This window comes from Neolamprologus multifasciatus, chromosome 19, assembly GCF_963576455.1.
Source record: "Neolamprologus multifasciatus chromosome 19, fNeoMul1.2, whole genome shotgun sequence".
Taxonomy (NCBI): Eukaryota; Metazoa; Chordata; class Actinopteri; order Cichliformes; family Cichlidae; genus Neolamprologus; species Neolamprologus multifasciatus.
Window position 1 is genome coordinate 8,422,339 of NC_140457.1, and position 20,972 is coordinate 8,443,310.

The 20,972-nt window shown below is 42.6% G+C and overlaps 2 protein-coding genes across 11 annotated transcripts in view; one reads left to right on the plus strand and one right to left on the minus strand.

Moving 5' to 3' along the window:
* Positions 1-640: 640 nt before the first annotated feature.
* Positions 641-14,408, plus strand: alms1 (ALMS1 centrosome and basal body associated protein). The gene is made up of 18 exons (XM_085144391.1): positions 641-972; positions 2,186-2,318; positions 2,628-2,739; positions 2,846-4,706; positions 4,899-5,058; positions 5,256-6,431; positions 6,603-6,718; positions 7,129-8,239; positions 8,351-8,470; positions 9,109-9,264; positions 9,515-10,476; positions 10,869-10,986; positions 11,197-11,376; positions 12,460-12,704; positions 12,882-13,047; positions 13,228-13,285; positions 13,394-13,493; positions 13,706-14,408. Exons 1-18 carry the CDS (start codon positions 958-960, stop codon positions 13,748-13,750), a joined length of 6,834 nt encoding a protein of 2,277 aa, XP_085000517.1. The 5' UTR covers positions 641-957; the 3' UTR covers positions 13,751-14,408.
* Positions 14,016-20,972, minus strand: part of LOC146495900 (dynactin subunit 1-like) — a 34,151-nt gene continuing 27,194 nt past the window's right edge. For 8 of the 10 annotated variants that reach the window (XM_085144398.1, XM_085144397.1, XM_085144400.1 and 5 more), the window contains 14 exons: positions 20,702-20,870; positions 20,383-20,451; positions 20,001-20,213; positions 19,701-19,862; positions 19,130-19,261; positions 18,898-19,026; positions 18,503-18,645; positions 18,264-18,430; positions 18,021-18,032; positions 17,190-17,317; positions 16,729-16,912; positions 16,272-16,345; positions 16,040-16,129; positions 14,016-15,892 (listed from right to left, as the gene is read on the minus strand). In XM_085144398.1, coding sequence (XP_085000524.1) covers positions 15,755-15,892; positions 16,040-16,129; positions 16,272-16,345; positions 16,729-16,912; positions 17,190-17,317; positions 18,021-18,032; positions 18,264-18,430; positions 18,503-18,645; positions 18,898-19,026; positions 19,130-19,261; positions 19,701-19,862; positions 20,001-20,213; positions 20,383-20,451; positions 20,702-20,870 — 1,810 coding nt within the window. In that variant the 3' untranslated portion in view covers positions 14,016-15,754. Of the gene's footprint in view, positions 15,893-16,039; positions 16,130-16,271; positions 16,346-16,395; positions 16,524-16,633; positions 16,913-17,189; positions 17,318-18,020; positions 18,033-18,263; positions 18,431-18,502; positions 18,646-18,897; positions 19,027-19,129; positions 19,262-19,700; positions 19,863-20,000; positions 20,214-20,382; positions 20,452-20,701; positions 20,871-20,972 lie in introns of those variants that run through there. The other 2 variants (XM_085144393.1, XR_014871315.1) reach the window with 2 other exon arrangements.

A 20,972-nucleotide genomic window follows, 5' to 3' on the forward strand; every position in this document is an offset into this window, starting at 1 on the left:
TTACGAAAACCAAGCCAATTATGTGATATTACATTAAAATACCAGTTTATATCTCCGAGATTTAATTCAATTTCAGTGGCTTATGGTGGGATAAGGTGAATCGCTAACTCAATTTACCCCTTAGCTCACTCACAGCCCTTGGCTGCTGTTTTGGAAAAAGATGTAGCAGCTGTTACATCTGGTACATCAAACTTTTACTCTGACAAGCCAAAAGAAAAAGTTTCTGAGTAAACTTATTAAAGTTTTAGTTACTCATAATGTTGTAGATTTTAAAATAGAAATATTCAGATTTACAATGCCGTGTTAGTGTTGATAAATTAGCTGGTCTCATCATTTAAGCGGGCTAATTCATGACTTGTAATTGATTTGGGACCAGTTATTAAGGATAGGAGCTGAAATATGTTTGAGTCTTAGGTGAATTCATTTATTTTATGCAGCACCGCCACCTGCTGCTCAAACTACTAAACTACCAGATAGAGAGATAGATCTTTGTCTAATATTAATTTATTTGATTATCTCAATAATGTAAGTGGGACAAGTATGCACAAAAAAATAATAATAAAAAAGAATTTATGACTATTACAACCTGTATCAGGAGCATGTCTTCATTGCTGAGTGCTGTAAAACAAGACCCAAATATACAAAGTTCGGAGGTACTGGACATCAATCTAAAAGTGAGCTCGTGTGTCTGTGGATCAGTGGAGGGAATGGGAATGGGACTTTTTCACGAATATAAGCTACGACTGAAAGAATCAAGAGGAGGCAGTAAGATAACATAAGGGGATGTAAAGTGCCAAGAGCCACAGAACACCACCACAGAAGAAGAAGAAAGTCCCTTGCTGGGGAGCTTGTATTTCCTAGCAACGCACCTTGTTGCTAGGAAAAGGTGGAGGCGCGCTCGTTGTGGCGGACTGTCAGCAGTAACAACAACAACAAAAAAAACCCCAAAACGACAGCATGGAACCTCCAGAGGTAATTTGCACGATTGCAGCGTGTCTTCTGGTGTGATTATATTGGAACTCGTAGTTCGGGAGCCTTTAAAGTAATTCTCAAGGCGGGAAATAATCACAGTGCTGGCGATATTAGTAGCTAGCTGGCTAGCTAGCTAAATGCTAACCGCTTTGCTAACTAGCATTTAACGTTACCCTCAGGTTACGTTAGCTAAGTCTTTCTCCAGTAGAATGTTCCTTGTTCCTTGTCCAGTTGCAACAAACTTAAAGAATATGCACATTAGTCAATGGTTAGTCTCCTGAGTTACACCAGGTTAAATGTAACCTGTTGCTGTCAGTCCATTTAGTCTGTTAGTTATAAATAAATCACTTTGATGACTAAATGCTGCTAATGTGCCGACTCGAAAAACCGCAGATTTGTTAATAAAAATTAACTGAGATAGAGATGTTAGATTACAATAATGCTTTGTTTATATAGTTAAAAAACACAGACTTGCTATGAGGATCATTACCGTCTGTAGCTATCCACCATCATTTCTAAAAGGAAGAAGTCCAAAATCTTTACGAATGAAAAAACGAGAAGAGCGTGTTCTCTATCCAAAATAGAAGAGTGTCGATAATTGTATTATGTACTGAGATGTAAGAAAGGACCCAGCTGAACAGTTCGACACAAGGCTGGATATATCCGTACTTTTATCCTGTTTAGGCCTGACCCTACCATTCAACTGTTGCATCAGACCAAACAACGTTTTTCTCGTCTTATTTTGGCCAGTTTGGGTGAGCCCGTTGGAGACTTTAGTTTCAGTTTCTTGCTTTCCTGTGATACCAAAGGCACGTGGTCTGGTCTTGCTGGTCCTACCATAGCTTATTTGTTAAAGGTTTCATGTATTGTACATCTTCTGCATACTTTGGTTGTAACAAACACTTGTTTGAGTTGCTGTTGCCTTCCTATCAGCTCAAATCAGTCTGGGAATTTTTCTCTGACTTCTGACTGACAACAGTGTAATACTGGTGTAATCAAACTGGAATCAGAGCTGTATGGGATGAATGTATGAACTTTCTGCTTTCTACTTTGCTCATCAAGTAACAGACGTTTTTCACAACAGACATTGGCTTGTCTCAAGCAGAGTTATTGATTGCTCAGTTTCATTTGATGCCCTCAAACCACCATGTAGTAATGCGGGACCTCCTGTAAATGAAATGCTGCCAGCATTAAAGTGTGATTCTGTTCACAGAGGAGGGCAGCATCTCCTCAGTTGCCAGCAGATGAAGATATGAGCCGTTCTGCTGGACAAACACACATAAGCCAACTAGGAACACAAAGACATTCTGAACTTCAGCAGCCAAGAACACCCGCTCTACAGTTAGGTATGGATATTAACACAGTAATGATTGTAGATTGGAATACTATCAGTATATTAAACCCCTATTTCCTCTGCATGATACATTTGGTAGATGTGGTATACACAAAGTAGAGTTTTAATCTCTTCATCTTTTGCAAGTGTCTCAGCCCACTTAACTCAGACTTAACTCTGACTTTGTCATCAAACAGATTTTGTTTGATGTATGATTTATTCATGACAACAGGAAGCTGCCAGCACTGATGGGTCTTACCATAGTTTTATGTTAGATTGCTGCTTTTTTATTTGTGTGTGTTCATTCTGCACTTTCTGTTAGATTTTCAGGACAGTAACATGTCTCCAGCCCTTTCTCTATTACCTGGAGTTGATCACAACCTCACTGAGTTTTCTTTATTACAACAAAGTGAGACAGAATTTGCCCCTCTAAGGTAAGAAAAAAAAAGTCATCTTAATCGCTTGCTCTGTGTGCATAGTTTTCTACATATTGTGTAAATGTATAACATCTAGATGGATAATTATTATTTACTTTTTAAGGGCATACCCTGATGTTTCCATGGCTTCAGAGCGGTTTCAGTTTTTATCCCAGGATCACACCACTCGTACCTCTGAGCGTGGCTCATTATCCCAGCACCCATTGGCCCAGGCAAGCATCCTTTCTGAAGAAGGAGAAAGCAGCTGCTGCTCCCTCTCTCAGCACAGTCTATCACCAGGGGAGCAAAGTAAACGAGAGGAAAGGGTTCATCCCCCAGTAATTGTCATTGATATGAGTAGCAGAGAGAAGGACCTAGAGACCTTGATTAAACCTGGAGCAAAGCTAGAAGGAGAACCTGTTGAAGATGAGACTTTCTTTCTGAGTAAGAATATACCTGCTCAGCATCTTCTGAAGCTCCTGCAGAAAGATGTTGGGATGCTTAGCAGCAATAGCAGTGCTACTTCCTCTGCCTCTGAAGCTTCTGTGAAGAGAACAGAGCCTTCTACAGAAGAGTCTAAAAGTATTGAAGTTTGTGAACTGACCACTCAGCAAACTACTGATGTAAGAGAACACCCTCCAGGTGAAGTCTCTTTTCCCCAGCAGCAGACACAACAGCAGGACAAAGTTTCAGATCCTGACCAACCACAAACAGTGTTATCTGAAGTGTCTAACATCACTGTGGGTTCCCGCAGTACTCAGCCTGATGAGAGTAGTGAAATGTTACATAGAGAGCTGCTCTCTGAAGTAGAGAAACGCAGCAGGATTGAAGCTGAATCCAAAAAAAAACAGCAAAAACGTCCTACGCCACTTGGTCCATCTCTCACACCTAATCTCAAACAGATGTCTGAGGGGAAGCCAAGTGCGAGTAGAACAAATGTGGTTGGTATGCAATGGACAGGGCCATTTTCAACAGGTGTTGAACGGGTTTGCAGAGAGCAAGACCTCTGGTCCTCAGGAAACCGTACAGGGTTGGATGGCTCCTACCTGGGTTTTCTTCCACAGTCTCAGTCCACTCCAGGGATTTTTAATGCCCCAACCAAATCCAATGTTAAGGATAAATTGGGGCACCTTTCCTCCATTGAATCTAGTAAAGAGAACTCTTATCAGTCAGTCACAAAAATTTCTCAACAACCAGCTTTTCCTGTAGTTTGCACCCATAACACACACACAGCCACTCAGTGCCAAGAGGACGCTGCCTCTGCAAAAGTCCAGTCCCTCCCAAGTCTAAACTATATGGAGAAAGTAGATGCGTGGAGGGCAAATCAGAGTTCAGGCAAGGTGTCTTTGTTTGATAGACTGTCACTGCAGGGATTTTCTAGCATCCCCTCTAAACAGAAAGGTTATGATGCAGTATCTGGGAGCCTGAATGAACTGGTTAGTCAGAAGATTAGGAGTTTACAGCAGCCTCTTGTTTCAGGTGCTGCCACACAGACCTCCTCAACAGCCCCTTCTGGCTATTCTTCTCCAAGAAGAACGGAGGCAGTGGGCAGTGCTCTTGCTGATGAGGAGAACACGGGGTCTGCAGTACCACCCTCTGCCTCACCCCTAGGCAGGTCACAGTCTCACTCTTCTCTTAGCACAGTTGTGATGTCAGTTCAAAAAGATCAGCAGATCGACAGCCCTTCAGAAAGAAACAAGAGTCAAAGCCAGGATGATGATGCTCATCATCATGATCAAACCAATACAATTCAAACCTCACATCTCACAAGCCTCGGTCACTTCAGTGATGTGTCACTTGATCGAGACTTGACACTTTCGAGTTCCCAAGATAGTTACAGTGGAGTAAAGTTAGGAACTTCCATTGGGACGTCATCTGTTGTCAGCCTAGAAATTGATAATTATGTACCGTCGTGGACTTCAAAACTGTCAACACCCCCACCTCTCCCCAAGCCTCGAGAGCTCAACATTGATGAACGAATTCCGGTAAATAAAAAAAATTTAAAAAACAGAAAATCTTACAGAAATAGCAGTGGGTCTCTCTGTAATATAATGAAATTACCATTAGAGGTCTAGTTTATGCAATTAAATTTATTACCCTGGGAAAAATATTTTATATGTTTAGACTTACACTTTATTATCTGGTCTTCTCTCTGTTTTTTGGGGTTTTTTTTGCAGTTGTATCTTCGTAACCTGGGTATAGACCAGTCTCCATCTACAATCCTGACTCCGTTTGTGCCCAGGGGACCAATCAGAGAGCCTGAATTCTCTCCCACTGAGTTCTGCACAATTAAAGGATCTACTGGAACCCCAACTAAAAGCACTCAACCCTCCGAGGGTATCTAACCTTAACAATTACTATTACAGGTTTACTTTTATGAAAAGCTGTTGAGACTTTAAAAGTACAAAATTGCTCAGGCAATGAAAATGTGGTCATATATCCTGTTATATCCATTTTGTAGGAACTTCACACACCTATTTAAGTACCCAAATTTGAGGGGTTTTACAGTTTGAAATATGGTATTGTGTTTTCAGGTGGCAGTCCCCACAAAGAGGAGTTTTCCCAGTCCAGCATTCTGTCAGTAGACTCCAGCATATCTATACCGTTCAGCCTGGACAGTCTCTGTCCAGCGGCAACTATCCCAGAGCAGGCCAGGTGGACTTCTCCTACATCACATACAGAAGCTAGACAGAGTAAACACAAACTGGCACCTTACACCTCACCCAATGAAAACACTCGTTCTTCCATACTGCAGCCTTGCCAACAGCAGAAGGACAGCAGTTTAAGCAGCAGTGAGGGAATCAGTCAGGTAGAAGACAAATTTAACCCTGACATGCCGCCAACTGTCAAGGAGAGGCACAGAGAAAGAAGCTTGGAGTTGCTTTTACAAACGAGTCGTAGTGCAGATCAAAGTGCAGAAGATTCTTTCGTTAGCTCCAAGGCCTTGTTGGAAATCCATAAACTGGTCTCTCATGCAGAGACCATGATGTCCACTGGGTCTTCTGCGGCTTCCTCAACCTCCCCCATTAGCCCCCGTCTTCTCCCCGATCAGGACATATCCCCATTACTGAAGAAGAAAACCAGCAGACTTGAGGATTTCTCCTCGTCCTCTACAACTGGAGACCAAAGAACATGTTCCTCATTGCTTTGGACCAGATCCCCCTCTGACTCCATGCTGACCTCAGAGAAGATGAGGAAAAGCTCTTTTGGTCAGAAAGGTGTAACTCGATCGTTGCAATCTGATTATTTATCCACACAAGCTGTTTTTACTGCACCAACCAAAGTGGCATACAAAACACCACAAGATAGCAATGTTAATGGTGCAGGGATGTCACTTGTCCTCTCCAAATCAGCCTTCCGGACAGAGCCTGAGGGCTGCAGTGCTGCACCTCCTGACAAAGCCCCCACACAGCCGGTGGCCATCAAGCCTCCACCAGCTGTCAGTACACAAGAGCTCACTTCTACGCCTACAGATTCAGTTGATGTCCCAGAGGAGGAGGAGGAGGAGGAAAACACTCCCTCTGAAGGTGCTTCACAGAGCAGGTCCTCCTCACCCATCCTCAAGGATGCTGATCAAGGAGTGATGAGTGATGGGAGCTGTGAAAGCTCACTGACAGCCAGAGTGGCCAAGTTGCTGCAGAGTGAATCTCCATCCACCATGGTCTCTAGTACACCGAGCATTTCAGACCAAGAGGAGAGCAAAGCTAGAGGTAAAACAATTAACATGCACTCATGAATGAGTTTCTGACCACTGACTGCACAACTTGACCCTTCAAATTTGTTTAGATTTGATCTAGTTTAAATTGTGATCCTGTTTAAATTGTAGCTTAAGACATCAAAGACGTCTTTGTCAGATGAAAAAGTGTGTCTTAATGTTGCAGAATGGATTAAGCTGAAGCTATCAGGACAGCAGTGTGAGCCTCTGCAGCTGGACGAAGAAGATAGAAGGCGGATAGAAGAGATCAAGCGAGAACTGCTGTTAAAAAATCCCATAAAGGTAATTATTATAAGAACGACTCTTAATTACTGCACTTTACAAAGTAGGCAACCGCCGTATGTAATTTGTAGCAATGTACTTAAATATAGTGAATTATAAAATGTAAATACGTATGTTTGTATGCATTTTAAACTAAATTTGTGTAAACGTTTATTTATCATCTGCTACACGTGTCTGGACAGTTCTCATACTCAAGGTAACTGGTGTGTTGCAGGACTGCTGTGGCCAAATGTATGTTAGACCTTTCAAACAAATTATAATAATAATAAAACTGTCACCAGTTATGGTTCACATGCAGGTTTGCAGTGCAAAAATATTTGGTGTGTGGTGAATGAAGAACACGTATAACCCCAACAATGTCCTTTCCTGGTCTCCCTATTTGACACAGACTTGTTTTTTGCCTCTTGCAGAGCCAGTTCAGCACAGATACAGAGAGCAGTGTAGCATCCAGTGTTAAAATCTCGAGGGAGCTTGATCCATCTCAATCTGCAGACACGTTTGCTGTTCCTAGGGATGCTATAAATGAGCCAACCCAGCTGCTGCACAGCCTGAGTAGGACCACCCGCGACTCCAGGACACTGCTACAAACTGCTCTTCAGTCAGACCTAGAAGCTCGAGTGTGTGAAATTGCTGCCAGAGAAGGAGTGACGCTTCCTACTAAAAAACCTCAGGTCTTCACACCCATCACTATCGCCACCCACAGAAGCTCCACCTCCCCCTCAAATTCCACTTCCCCACCTCCCATCAGCCCAGCCCCAGAGCCCCTCCGCCTGACCGAGCTCTCATCAGGAGCCGTCAGAACCACGACAACAGACAGGCAGCTTTCTTTAGAACTGACTGAAGAGCATGGGGTTGATTTACTACAAACAACAACCAGGGAACAATCATCAGTGCATGGACCTAGTAACAGTTTGCACAGCACGAATCAAAATGTAACTCAGTCTGCACCAGCCAATCAGAAGAGGCAAGACACTGAGGGAGGCCAGTTTGAAGAGCCGCTTCCTCCCTCACAGGGTTTAGATAAAGTAGATGTGACTGTCAGATACAACAGCACACAGTCATTCAGGCCAGATAGTAAGTTATCTGCTTCTGGTATGGGTGTTGGTCATGTTTTAGATCAGGCCACAGGCTCATCTGTAGTTGAAACCTCCGCCCATACAGGTCACATCTCATATGTCGATCTCACTCTGTCCCCCAAAGCTACTGATCCGAGCTTCACCTCTATAGTCTCCTCCAGTCAGGCTGATGTAATCTCAGGGCTGCCACCTAAAGAATTTGTCCCCCTGAGACATTCATTATCAGCCGGCAGCAGTCCGGATGAAGGTGTCGGTTTGTCCAGTCCACCTGAGTGGTGCGACACCAGAGAGCCATCACGACAGCGGCTGCCTGAAAGATCCAACAGCTCTACTGTTTTTAAAACTGTTGTGCCTCAGGAGAGGATGACCACCACGTCCGCACAGACCTTTACACCACGTGAAAGATCTGAAATTTCAGCAAGACCCTTTACCACCGAAACCCCAGGTAGTTTTTTTCTTCTTTTTCCTTTTTTAATTGTCTGTAATCTCAGCAATAAATCAGTCATAAACTGATTCCAAACCAACTGATTCCAACTGCATCTCCCTCCTACTTCAGTGCCTGTCCTGCTGCCTTATAAACCTCATGGCAGTGAGGAGGTCTTCTATGTGCCTCACACAGAGGCTGATCTCTCCTCCACAGAGGCATCTGACACCACCATGGAGAGCACCCACACAGGTACATTTATCACAGATTTTTTTTTTTCAGCCTTGTTCCCATATTGCTGTGCTGAAGTGTCACAAGATGAGATTTTAACATCTGCAGTTCAGCTCGCAGCTTGTAGTCTGTTCACACTGTTAGATCTTAAACAACAGTTTCATACCTGGTGAGTTTAGGGTGGTTTTTTCTTTTCTTTGAACAAAATATATTATTTATGTCTATAACGTGAATTTTTGGGGCCATTTTTGCATCTTTAATGCTTTCGTAAATGACACTGCAAGCTGTAAAACACGTTCAAAGGATTAGAAATAAGAATTCAGAGGCATGCTGGGAATTGAACTGTGAGCTCTCATTTCTCCTGTGCTTGAATGGGTAGCAGCTGGTTCTTTGTAACGTACACCAAGCAGCACGTTAATTATTCATGTTCAGGGGCTGGGTGAAACAAAGGCAGGGCTGAGACCCTGAGACGACAAGCGCAGGCTGTCCCTGAACATTTTCATTTCTTTTCAAAATATTTACCCAAAATATTTCGCTTACTTTTTTTAACAGTTTTTTTTTTGTTGTTGTTGTTGTTTTGCTTTTACAAGAAGAATAGTCGTGTTTTGCTCTGAATGCCACTCCTCATGAGATAACAGAGAGTATTGAATTCTAACTAGGCTCAGACGACGCCGTGCCTCCTCACTTTAGCAGCGACGTCCTCGGGAACAAGGACCCAGGGTTGGACCGCGGAGTGACCATCAGACACACAGAGGGCATCTACAGCAAGAGGCTGAAAACTGCCAACTTGACCATGCAAGAAAATAGGAAGAGAGGTGACCTGAACACGACGCATGCATATTCACACTAGATAACTCCTTTATTTTTTTGGTTTGATTCTGAAACATTATGTTACTAGTATGTGGAAAAAAGGTAATCATGTGAGTTCATTCATTTTATGAAGTTGCTGTAAATGTTAAGTTGGACAGTTTTGTGTCTGAAAACTAGCTGGTTCTTGGTGTTCTGTTACTGTGTGCTTTTGTTGTACACAGTAGTTAATTTTTCTATGTGTGTGTCTCCTGACAGATGCCTCTACAACGTCGAATAAAAGCATGCAGACTGTGAGCCAAAGACTAAAGCCTTCTTCTCAGGTTTCTGTCGCTTTTATCGAGGAATCTTTACTGAGGAATCAAGAAACCTTCAAGAGAGACCAGGGGACCAGCCCAATCCAGTTCACCCAACACCATCAAAGCGAGTCTCACCCTGAGAGGTTTCAGCCGTTTATTTCTGAAATGGACTACGGTAAAGGTAACACTCACCGGGTCCAAACCTCTGAGCCTCAGACAAGAAGCGAGCAGCAGAGGGGTTCTGAGCACCCTCTGGACCAGTTGTGGCAAAAGTTCTGCGATCAGTGGACCACGGAGGAGTTGCATCCCAGCAGTGACAGAGAAGCATCACTTCTGGAGCGTTTAGAGCGCCTTTCTCGCCTTATTCAAAGTGCAAGGGGATTTAATGTGTGTGATGCACAGAAGGTGACTGGTTATCATCCAGAACAGGAGAGGAGGAGAGAGGATGTGACAAAGAGGAGGAAAGAAATAAAGCAGACTTTGGGGGAGATTAAGAGGAGTGTAGGAGGTGAAGTCAGAGAAGATGGGAGTAAAGTAAGAGGACAGAGAAAAACTGAATCTCCCATTCAACTGAGCCTTCGTGTTGATGAAACCTGCCGGTCTACAGAGGATGGCAGCCACGCCTCCCTCACCTCCAGCTTCTCCCACAGCTCCTCCCAGAGCCAGTATGCCTCTGCCAGAGACAGACATGTGTCGGAGACCCTGTCTACCATGTCTGGCTCCATGTCCACTGTGGACACAGCCCGACTGATCCGAGTCTTTGGCCCCCACAAAGTACAGCACCTGAAAAGCACCCCACGCCTCAGTAAACTGTACAACACCATCAACAAGCAGAAAGAAGAGAGAAAGGACAGTGGAGGAAGAAACAGAAAACCTCCTCACGCCTCTGCACTGTCAGTGACAACCAGCACTGATCAGTCGGTATGTATATCTGCGTGCTGCTGAGTAAGAGATTATTAAACCGATCTTAAGGAATGTTCACTAATCTGTAAAGCAAAAGTAAACATTAGAGATGGTTGTGTTTCAGTAGATCAGCAAGTTCTGAAATACTTTGACTAGCCCGTCTGGTACCAACAACCATGCCATGTTCAAAGTCATGCAAATAACATTTCTTCCCCATTCTAATATTAAGTTTGAATTTCAGCGAGTCATTTTGACCATCTCCACATGCCTAAAAGCACAAAGTTGTTGCCATATAATTGACTAATTAGATATTTACAATAATGAGTAGTTGAACATTACCTAACAAAGTGGAAGATGAGTGAAAAATGATAACTTTTTATAACATTTGATGTTACTGTATTTGTCTTCAGGTTGCTGCTGACTCTGTATCGTCGACCAGCACTTACACCGTCCCTTCACACCACGGGCCTTCCCGGAGTCTGCCCGGTAGGAAGGCTGTTAAACTGGTGAACAAAAGAATCCAGGCAGGTCAGAGAAGACTCATGTCCCACTGATTCATCAGATTTTGTTAAAATTGTGCTAAGATTACACTTCTGTTAAAATTCCTTGGCATAAAATGTATTCATTTGTGTTTGTCACGCTTTTAGGCTTTCTCCTGAAAATAAGGCAGGAGTGTGTTTTAACACGAGTGAAGCACATGTGATGGAGTTAATATACATTCAATCCAAATTCACACAGGTGACCTGGAGATTGTTCATAACGGGACTCGACGACACACCAGAGATGTTGGAACCACGTTCCCTTCCCCGGGAGGAGCTAGAGCTTTCGAGCAGATCTCGTTGTCTTCATCCAGCGTAGTGAAAGAAAGAGGAGGGCGGAGGAGGAGCAAGAGAACCCCACCAAAGCCTCACCCTAAAGGTTTGTAAACTAGAAACGATTTGTAGCTAGGGAATGGGTATCGTTTAGGTTTTATCCAATACCTGTGCCAAAGCCGGAACTTTTGAAACGGTGCCGGTGCTTAAAGAATGGAGAACAAACTTTGTCCAAAAACCTCTTGTGTTTAGCTGTTTTTTTTTTGTAAAAAGAACAATGTTAGCCTTTTCTGCAGCTATAGGGCATATATGGTATCACTCTTGGCTGGAAGCAGTGCTTAACCAATGGAAAAAACACAAACTTTGTCCAAAAACCTCATGTTTAGCTGTTTTCTACTTTTTCTTTGGTCATTTTAGCCTTTTTTGCCAGGGTGAAGGGAGTATCTGCCATCAAACAAGAAGACAGCCGCATGTAACTACGACGGTGTTTGCTAGTTTACCTTACGTACATTAATGTAATAACGCGGTTAGCCTACTCAACGTAAATTACACACGAACAACATTAAGCTACTCACTCAGAGAAGAACGGCTGCTGCTGCCATCATCATTTCTGCTACACTGGCAAGGCTAGGGGCCAGGACTCTCCTCTTCGGTTTCTTGGGGGCTTTGGCTAACTCCGGGTCCGATAACAGGCACCACACCTGCTCTCGGTGTGAGGTCTTGCAGCAAGCTATCAAATACTGTGCATTTGTCGTCTTTAAAAAAAAAAACGCTATCCGTCGCCAGGTGTTTCATCAGATTCGAGGAGTTACCTCCTTTGCACAGTATCACATTAAAGCACTTGTTGCAGGCTGCTGAGTTTGCATCTTTTGCTGTGAAGTACAGCCAGACTTTTGACCGCTTCGTCTTGGGCATTTTTAATCTGTAGCTCTGCTCTAAAAGAACGTACGTACCTGGGCCCGCCTACTATCCTCGGAAAGGCAAAATGATTGGCTAGAATCCAAAGTGTATGACATCTCAGGGAAAAAAATCTCAGGAAATGTGCGCTGCTTTTCGGTCTGGTTACTACCGTTTATGTTAGAACCGGTGCCATTACCGGTTCCCATCTTGTAGCTAACTGTAACTTTTCATTTTATAAATTAAATCCCTGTTTTATTCTTGGTTAAATTTTTTCTGTGGGCTTTTTCAGCTGTTTCATGGTTCATCTCTGCTGACGGCCTGCTGTCAGAGGCAAGGAAGGAGAACCAGCCAGAGGAAGAGCGACCAAACATCACCTGGTTTGAACCATACAGCAGAATCAACCCATGGAGACAGCCGCTCAGACAGAGACAAGTGCATGAGGACACAAACAAACATCACTCTGAGCCTGAACTGGAGCCGGAGCCTGATCCTAAACACATGATGTCTTCTGGTCCAGCATACATGTCACTTCAGGTTAGCTTATATTCCTCTTTAGAGAATTATAGTCGTAGGAATTGTATGAAAAGATTTGAATTTCAGACGTGCAACTTACCTACTTAAAGGCTTCTATCATGGGTGTCAGCAAGATAAACTTTACCATCATAATACCAGTTAAAAAGGTAACACTGTCGGTTTCCTGTTACTTTGCAGGAGGCCTTGGAGATGCATCGTCCAGAGTTTATTTCCCGGTCCATGCAGAGGGTGAATCGTCTGTTTCTGCAGGTGGAGGAGAGGAAGCTACAAACTGCTTTAATCCAAGAGAGGGGGGATCTATTTAACCACCCAGGAGGAGCTGGGAGGCTGCCAAGGCCTGCAGGTACCAAACAGCGGAGGGGATGGATGCTGCTCAAAGAACTTTTAGTTTACTGAGCTGATAATCTGTCCACACGTCCTTCTTATATCCAGTAAATGTTACCTGAGGGATTATAAAGTTTCTCTGATTTAGCTTAGAGTTATTCAGTTAGTTTTTAATTATGGTTTGTTTCTCTCTCTGAAGGCACTGCTCTGCTCCAGAGGGCCGTTCCCAGGAAGGAGATGATCCAAAGGTCCAAACAGTAAGCTGCTGTTATGATTCATTTTATGTGACGACATCAGAACCATAACCGTACCTCACACAGTATCAGTGTCAGTCTATCTTCTACTGAACACTGTCTCTCCGTCAGGATATACGAGAATCTGCCAGAGGTGCAGAGGAGGAGAGAGGAGGAACGAAGGAAAGCAGAGTATCACACTTACCGACTGAATGCACAACTTTTCAACAAGGTACAAACACCTTTTGTCATCCATGTGTCCATGCTTCGAGCACTCCAATTACATGTTCCTATAAATAAGCCTCACTCGCTCAAATTAGAAGAAAGTTGTGTGTTAAAGCAGTTTGTATGATTGAAACCACAGATGTATTTAAGACTGCTTGCTGTGTCAAACTGTAACGTTGTGTGAATCAAATCAATGACTGTGTTTTGTGTCTCTTTTAGAGAATCACAAACAGAGTCCTGGGCAGAAGATCAGCGTGGCAATAATCAGAACAAGAGACTGGATATTGAAATCAATGACGTGAAACTATTTTTTACACTTTTAACGTACATATTTTTAATTTAAAGATTATGTTGAAATTAGAATTACATTTAAATGGAAACATCTCTGATGTTTTTGTTTGTTTGTTTTTAAGTCAAGTTCGCAACTATAAAATGTTTTTATGTTAAAATAAACAAAATTTGAACAAATTTACATGTTGTAGATGTTTTGTTTTTGCTTAACCCACAGTAGATTCAAGACGGTGAGATGCTTGTTTTAATGTATTTATTGATCAGTTATTGGTTGTGCATGAGCAGGAAGCCACACAAGGAAAAAGGTAAGACAAGCTGCAGTTTCAGTACATCAGCTGCTCACTGAGAGCACAGATAAATATTACAACCAATAAATAAGAGATGTCGGCATTTCCCTCTTTAACTACAGTTACTTAGATTCCCATGAATAAATAAAACTTCAAGTTATGACAGCACTGTGTAAACAAAACAGTCTATTAGACAAATTAATAATAAATTAAAAGCTTCTTGAAAATCAAACATGGCAGATGTGAAGAAAAACAAAGACTCTTTGGCAAAGATGTCGCTTTGCTTAAACAATGTTTGGTTGAAACAAATCTAAAATAAGGCAGGTGACTGATCTTTACCAAAAGGCTCTCTGCAGGTTTAAGGCTCGGACAAAGTTTACAAAATCTACAGCAACGGGAAGCTCGGCAGAACACAGGCAATGCAGTCGAATATCACCAGTGCGACCAGTGTGTCATTTATACCAAGCCAATAAAGTACACAGTTACAGGTTACAGCAAAAGTGTAGTATATGTGAAATAATTTAAACCATGTAATGCTCTGGCTAAAGTGCAGCCAGATTGTGTGTAAATCTGCAGAAGAATTTCAGGAAATCCACTGAGCTTAATGTTTTTGTTTTGTTTTTCTCTTCTGTGCAGCCAGCAAAGGTTAATGAAACCACAGAGGTAAACACTAAAACCCTCAGTTTGTATTTAACTTCAGAAGGCTCAGTATTTAAATTAAATGTGCAAAAAAAATGTGTCAATGCCCGCTCACTTAAACTGGCAAATCCATTATTTCAGTGCTCCTTTCCTTTTACAGCGATGTTCTTAAAAAGGAGCACGTCACAGTGACACCTGATGAAAGTTTACGGCACAGGCTCATGATTCTTCACATCTCGTTAGGCAATAACTGCAAACGGGAAATATGAAACAACATCCAATGTTCTGGCCAAATATAAACCACACTGAGCATGCTCCACACCAGGGTGCAGGAGGAGGCTGGCTCATTTTCTATTACATAGATTTGGTGAATCTGGGCAGCATGCAAGAGCATTGTCGCTCGTATCTCTCAGTTTTTCTGGCCATAAAACAAAATCTAAACATAAAATACAAGGATGGCATCACAATCTCATCATCCAGGTTCCAATTTACAGCCAGCAAGGCCTCAGTCAAATGCAGAGTTGCCTGAAACGAGTCACATGTGCAAAGATGTGCAGTCTGATTTTGGCTGTGTGAAAAAACAAAACAGTCCTTCTCTTTAGCCTCTGACCTGGACTGAAAGTAATCACTAATAGTTAATCTCCCCAGTTATTTTCTCAGTTCTTTTAAAATGTCTTAAAATAGGAATAATTACAAGAAATGTTTTTCAAGTCATCAGTGTAGATTCCACTGATATTCAAATAACACATGAAAACCTTCGACATTTAAAAACGCTAAAAATCTGAGGAAGACTTCTCAGTCTTCAAAACTTAATGTGACAATGACTAACACAGTTGCCAATAAGCTGCTTGTCAGTCGACTAACAAATTCAGACTTGTATATTTCTACGTTTTAGCCTTCACCTGTGCACTTTGATGCCAGAGCTGCAGGTTGTAATCTCACAGCTAATAACCTAAAAAGCCTCCTGGTTTCACTTGTTTGGCCCTGGAGAAAAAGCTGATGGTGGTGGAGTGTTTTGGTGTGGCTGGCGGGAAGGCGGGGCATGTGATGTTTAGGTCCGCAGCAGACTGTGAACTCGCCGAAGCTCCGACTGTGACAGGACGAGGCGGTGGACCTGCTCCTGACCACGAGGACACGGCACCATGACCCTTCCCACCAGCACCGTGTCACCCTTCTTCTCCTCCTTCACCTAAACACAGAAAAGCAGTCGGCTTTAGAACTTTAAATTCAGAAGTATTTGTACCCCGTTGCAACTGTGAGACAACCAAAAGCTTTCATTCATCCACCTCCAAGTCAAAACCGAGCTTTATCAGAGTGCATGGACCAGCAGACTTACCTTAACAAATGAGGTCGAAGGGAACGTGGCAAAATCAGATGAGACTCGAGCTCCGGGCTGCAGGTTGACGACGTGTTCTGCTACCTCGTCCTGACAGAAGCAGAAGAGATGAAGACTAAGGTGAGTACTTCAAGTGCAGCATCAGCTTGAACAGTAATGTTTTAATGTAACTTTTGTGCATTTTTATCAGCTTATTCTCTCTGTGCTTCACAGCTTTGTGTTTTGTTTGCACCTTCAGTCTGTCCAGAGTGTCATTGAGGGACTGCAGTCTAGCTGTCTGTTCCAGGAGCTGAGCACCAGGGGTCACTGCAGGGCAAAAACAAAATGAGAAAATCTCTGAAATCAGTGCCCAACAATCAGTTCTAAATATTTGCACATGATTTCTGGTGTAATTAAGTTAAGATCATCGAGGATTCTATAGATTTAGCAGACAACACAAACAATACAAGGCAAATATTATGAAGACTTCCTGCTACCTAATCTGCTTTAACCTACAGAAATGGGAAAATGCCAGTTTAATCAAAATGATTACTCTTGGTGGTGAGATATCAGGTAGGACAACATTTTAGTTTTCTTTGCACATTAATTCTTCACTCAGCTAAAAGTTATTCAGTCTAACTGTGCTGCTTTTGACACTGTCGTGTCAAATATTTATGAATTCCTTTCCTTGAGGAAGAAATGTCACATACCAGGAGATCTTCCAGTGATGTCCACCACCTTGACGTTGGCACTCATTTGCAGCAGCGTCTCCAGGAGCTGATCGGTTTTACGGTAGAGGGCGCTGGAGAGCACTTCAGGACGTCCGTCTTTGGAGGGAAGCTTGGTCACATTGAGAGGAGGCAGAGAGGCAAGCTGAGCACGCATCTTCTCCGCCTGTTGGAGAACACATGTTGATGGTGAATAAAAATAATCCATCTAATTTTAGGTGTGGTGATCTTAACCTAAAGCCTCAAACCATGTGGAAGTCGAGGTAAAATCTCAGCTTTGAAAATCTACAAGTTGTTTTTTTTTACCATATTTGTTGTGTTTAATGAAGGAATAATTTCACTCTTCAGTTATTTGTGTGCCCTCTGCAGGTACTTTGACCTCTAAAGTGTGACTTCACTGTTGCATCCGTCGCATGCTGAGGTGGTGGAGAGGCATTCGTTACCTTCAGCCTGTTGTTCTCGTTCTTCAGGTGTTTGATGCAGAGCCTCTGAGCTTCGATCTGCTGAGTCAGCAGAGGTGAGTCGATCACTTGAACGCCCGATCCAGAGCCGACACCTGACACCATGTTCGCTGCGAACGATAACAGGAACGCCTTATGAGTATTTGAGTGGAGCCAAAGCTTTATTTAAACCTGAATGTTGGCAGTATTTTCACATTCGTTTGACCCTCTGACCACAGCTTTGCACTCTCGTCTTTAACATTGAGTTCTGATGAAAAAGTAAATAATCCTCTTGCATGCTAGAGGTGCACGGTGGTGGAAGCAAAAATACATTTGACTTTTTATTCCACTGCATTTATTTGGCAGATGCCGTTCCTGTGCATTCTGACTGACTTGCATACAAACATATGAATAAATAATAAGCAGATGTCCTTAAAAACATGGGAGGGATATGGTGTTCATGCCAAAACAATGCACATACACAAAAATGAGTTCCTACAAGGTTTACTAAGACTTTTAGATACTGAGTACAACACAAACAATATGGGTACATTTTTCTCAGTACCTATTCTGATGCTGTTTGATCCACCATCAGATTATTTATTTCAATTTAATTCAAACCTCTTTCTTGTGCTACAACTTCCTGGTTTAGTGGTATGATTATTTGTAGTGAATGGGTTTGTTTTCTGACACCTTGGAATTTCCAGACCTGCAGACACATGCATGTCATGTTTAACTCCTCTCATATCATGCGAGTGAACCACTAAAGGTAAAAAAATTAAAATAAATAAGCATGCATCATCACATCAGATGCCAATAGAAGGAAGTAGATACCTTTTTGTTCCTCTGAAGAATGAGTAGGTGAAAATAAGAGGAATTAAAGAAGAGTTATACGGAGAGAAGAATCATTGGTTGTTGAGGAAAGGTATTAAACTGGAGTTAAAATGATGATAAATAACCACAGAATTCAGTATCAATCCTGCAGTGTGATTATCAGGTAGGTTAGTTAAAGTGGGAATTTATCCATTACCAGAGAACCACCAAACTAAGAGCATGTTATGCAGCTGCTTCACTCACCTCCGGCCATTCCTGTGACAATGGAAGCGATTCCTGACGGCCCGGTTCCTCTCAGCCCATCGATGGTCATCTTTGATTGGCTGTTGATTCTCTGCTTTAGTTCGGCCTTCTCTGCCTCAAGCTGATCGATGTCGGCCTGCAGAGCGTCCATCGTCTCCTCGAACTCTCTGCAGAGGAGAGGACAACATCACACAACTGTAGATCTCCTCAGTAATCTACAGACGTGTTCTTATTCTTACTTCTCCTTCTTCTTCAGCAGAGTCTGGGCTTCATCCAGTCGAGTCTGGATCTTCTCAACACGTTCGTCTGCATCTTTGGATGAACTGTCCAGCTTCTTTTCTAGCAGGCTGAGACGCACGTTCGCCTCGCTCAGCTCTTCTCCCTGAAAAAGCACACATACCCCCCTAAATCAAAACACTGTGTCTCTGCAGAATTTGTTACTTTTCTTCAGATATTTTGGAGCAGATTCCCTCAGTGAACATTGATTTAAAACCAGTTCAGAAAACACAATTACACAATAAACTCCAGATACATACCTATCATTTCAGCTGCATGAACTCTAACCTGACAAAAGATTCGGCAGTTCTGTGTTTTTAATGTTTTTATTCACAGTGAATTTGCTGCTTCTCTCTACCTTGATCTTGAGGGACTTCTTCAGCTCCTTGATGACCGTCTCTCTGTCCTCCAGCTTCAAGCCCAGTCCTTCTGCATCTGTGATTTCTGCTCGAAGAGCTGCCGCTTGCACATCTACTGGCGGAGGGTTCTGGAAGAAAAACGGAGTTATATGAAAATAATATTCTGGGTTTACAAAGCCAGAACTAAAATACCGACACACCTTCACAGTGGCCCCACACTGAGCTAATTACCTTGTTTTGAGGCTTCTCTGAGTCATACTCTCCCTCCTGCATAGCAGTCGCCATCTTGTTCATGGTTGCTATGACGATGCTACAGGACTGTCGCAGATACTCGTAGGGGTTGGCACCCTGGGATCCATAGATCTGAAAACGAAAGTATGATTGTCCAGGAGGCTGTCAAAACAGTTGTCCATAAATATGCTCAGACACACAACAAAAATCAAAGTGCATGAACTCCTTCGATTAGCAGGTGAGACTTTTAGAATAGTTTCCATTACATAAACACTTTCTCAGCTCACATTGAGTTCATTCAAAAAAAATTGCTGGCTCGCAAAATTTCCAATAATTCCTGCTGCAAGATGACTTTTTATGGAAACTGTTGTCACTGTGTCACTGCATTGTTTTTAATTCATTTAATTGAAATATTCTTCTATAAAAGAATTTTTGCACCTAAATCAATATTACTTTTTGTTGTCAGCCACAATTCTGAATTACAAATGACTAATTTACTCTAAGCAGTGTCCTGCACATATGTCTCAGTCAGGTCACTTGGCCTTTATCAGTTAAGTACTAATGTACCTACTTGTTCTCCAGCTTTGAACGCCACATCCTCCAGTTTGACGGCCGACAGCCCCTCCTGTTCACCGAGAGGTGACATCATCTGAGCTCCGGCTGCTGCCACTTCTTGCAGGACTGCCACCACCCAGGTCAGGTGTTTCCTGCAGTCTGAAAGGGTGTCTGACACCTGTTGGGTAAAAAGGTAAGACACGAAGAAAACGAACATGAAATGAAAAACTGATTTTTATAAAACTTTCACCATAGATCTGGGGTTCTTGTTGTTTGTTTGTTTTTTTTAACTTGATGGCTTGGTCACTATGGTTACCTGCTGTCCGAAGCTAAGTGCCGCTGGGATGCCGGGCGCGTCAGTTCCAGGCATTCTGCGACGGATCTTCTTGCAGAACTGCCTGATGTCACTACAGGATGTCTCCAGATCCTTCAGCAGCACGGCGAGGTCGGCTTTTTCCTGACCCGCGTGCAGGAATGCCCGCAGACGACCCACCTCCACAGCCATGCAGTCCAAGGCACTCTGGGTAAACTGCACATGAACATAAGCCACGAGTAACCAGTGAAGTCTATTTTCTTTAAGCAGCAGAAACAGAAGCATCTTAATAAAGAGATTGAAACAAAGCTGGATTGAGGGTCGATATGTGATTTATAAACTTCCTACAGATTCCTCGGAGACTGCAGGTGATGTCGATACTCACTCTGATGTGATCAGCGAGCTGCATGGTGCAGTCCTCATTCTGATCTGCCAGGTGGATGCTGTACAGGTGCTGAAAAAGGACAAATATCATTAAACAAGCAGTGTCTAAATTGCATGTTTTCATCATAATGCAAATGAATTTTGTAATACAATATAGAAAAATATACCATAATATACTGAAAATGTATTATAGTATAAAAATAAATAATATAAATATAATGAAAATAAGGCAGAATATTAGACATTAAATACTTTATGTTTTAATAAAACACAGTTATATTAAACTGCAGTAATCATGCATTACGTTTGTTTGTGTGTACCTGATAATATTTAATGGCCTTGGTGAGCGGCTCCACATTGACCGTCTCATCCAGCTGGTCTTTGTGCAGCAGGTCAATAAGGAAGTCCAGAGATCGCTCATGGACGCTCATCTCTGGGTACAGAGAGCCGATCTTCTTATAGACCTCCACGCTGCACTGAGACAGAGCTCTGACAAGCACAAGAAGAGCGTATGGAGGAGTTACTCTAATGATAAGCAACCCCTGAAAAAATTCTTTATCTGGAAGCAGTGAAACAGCGTCAGGCACAGCC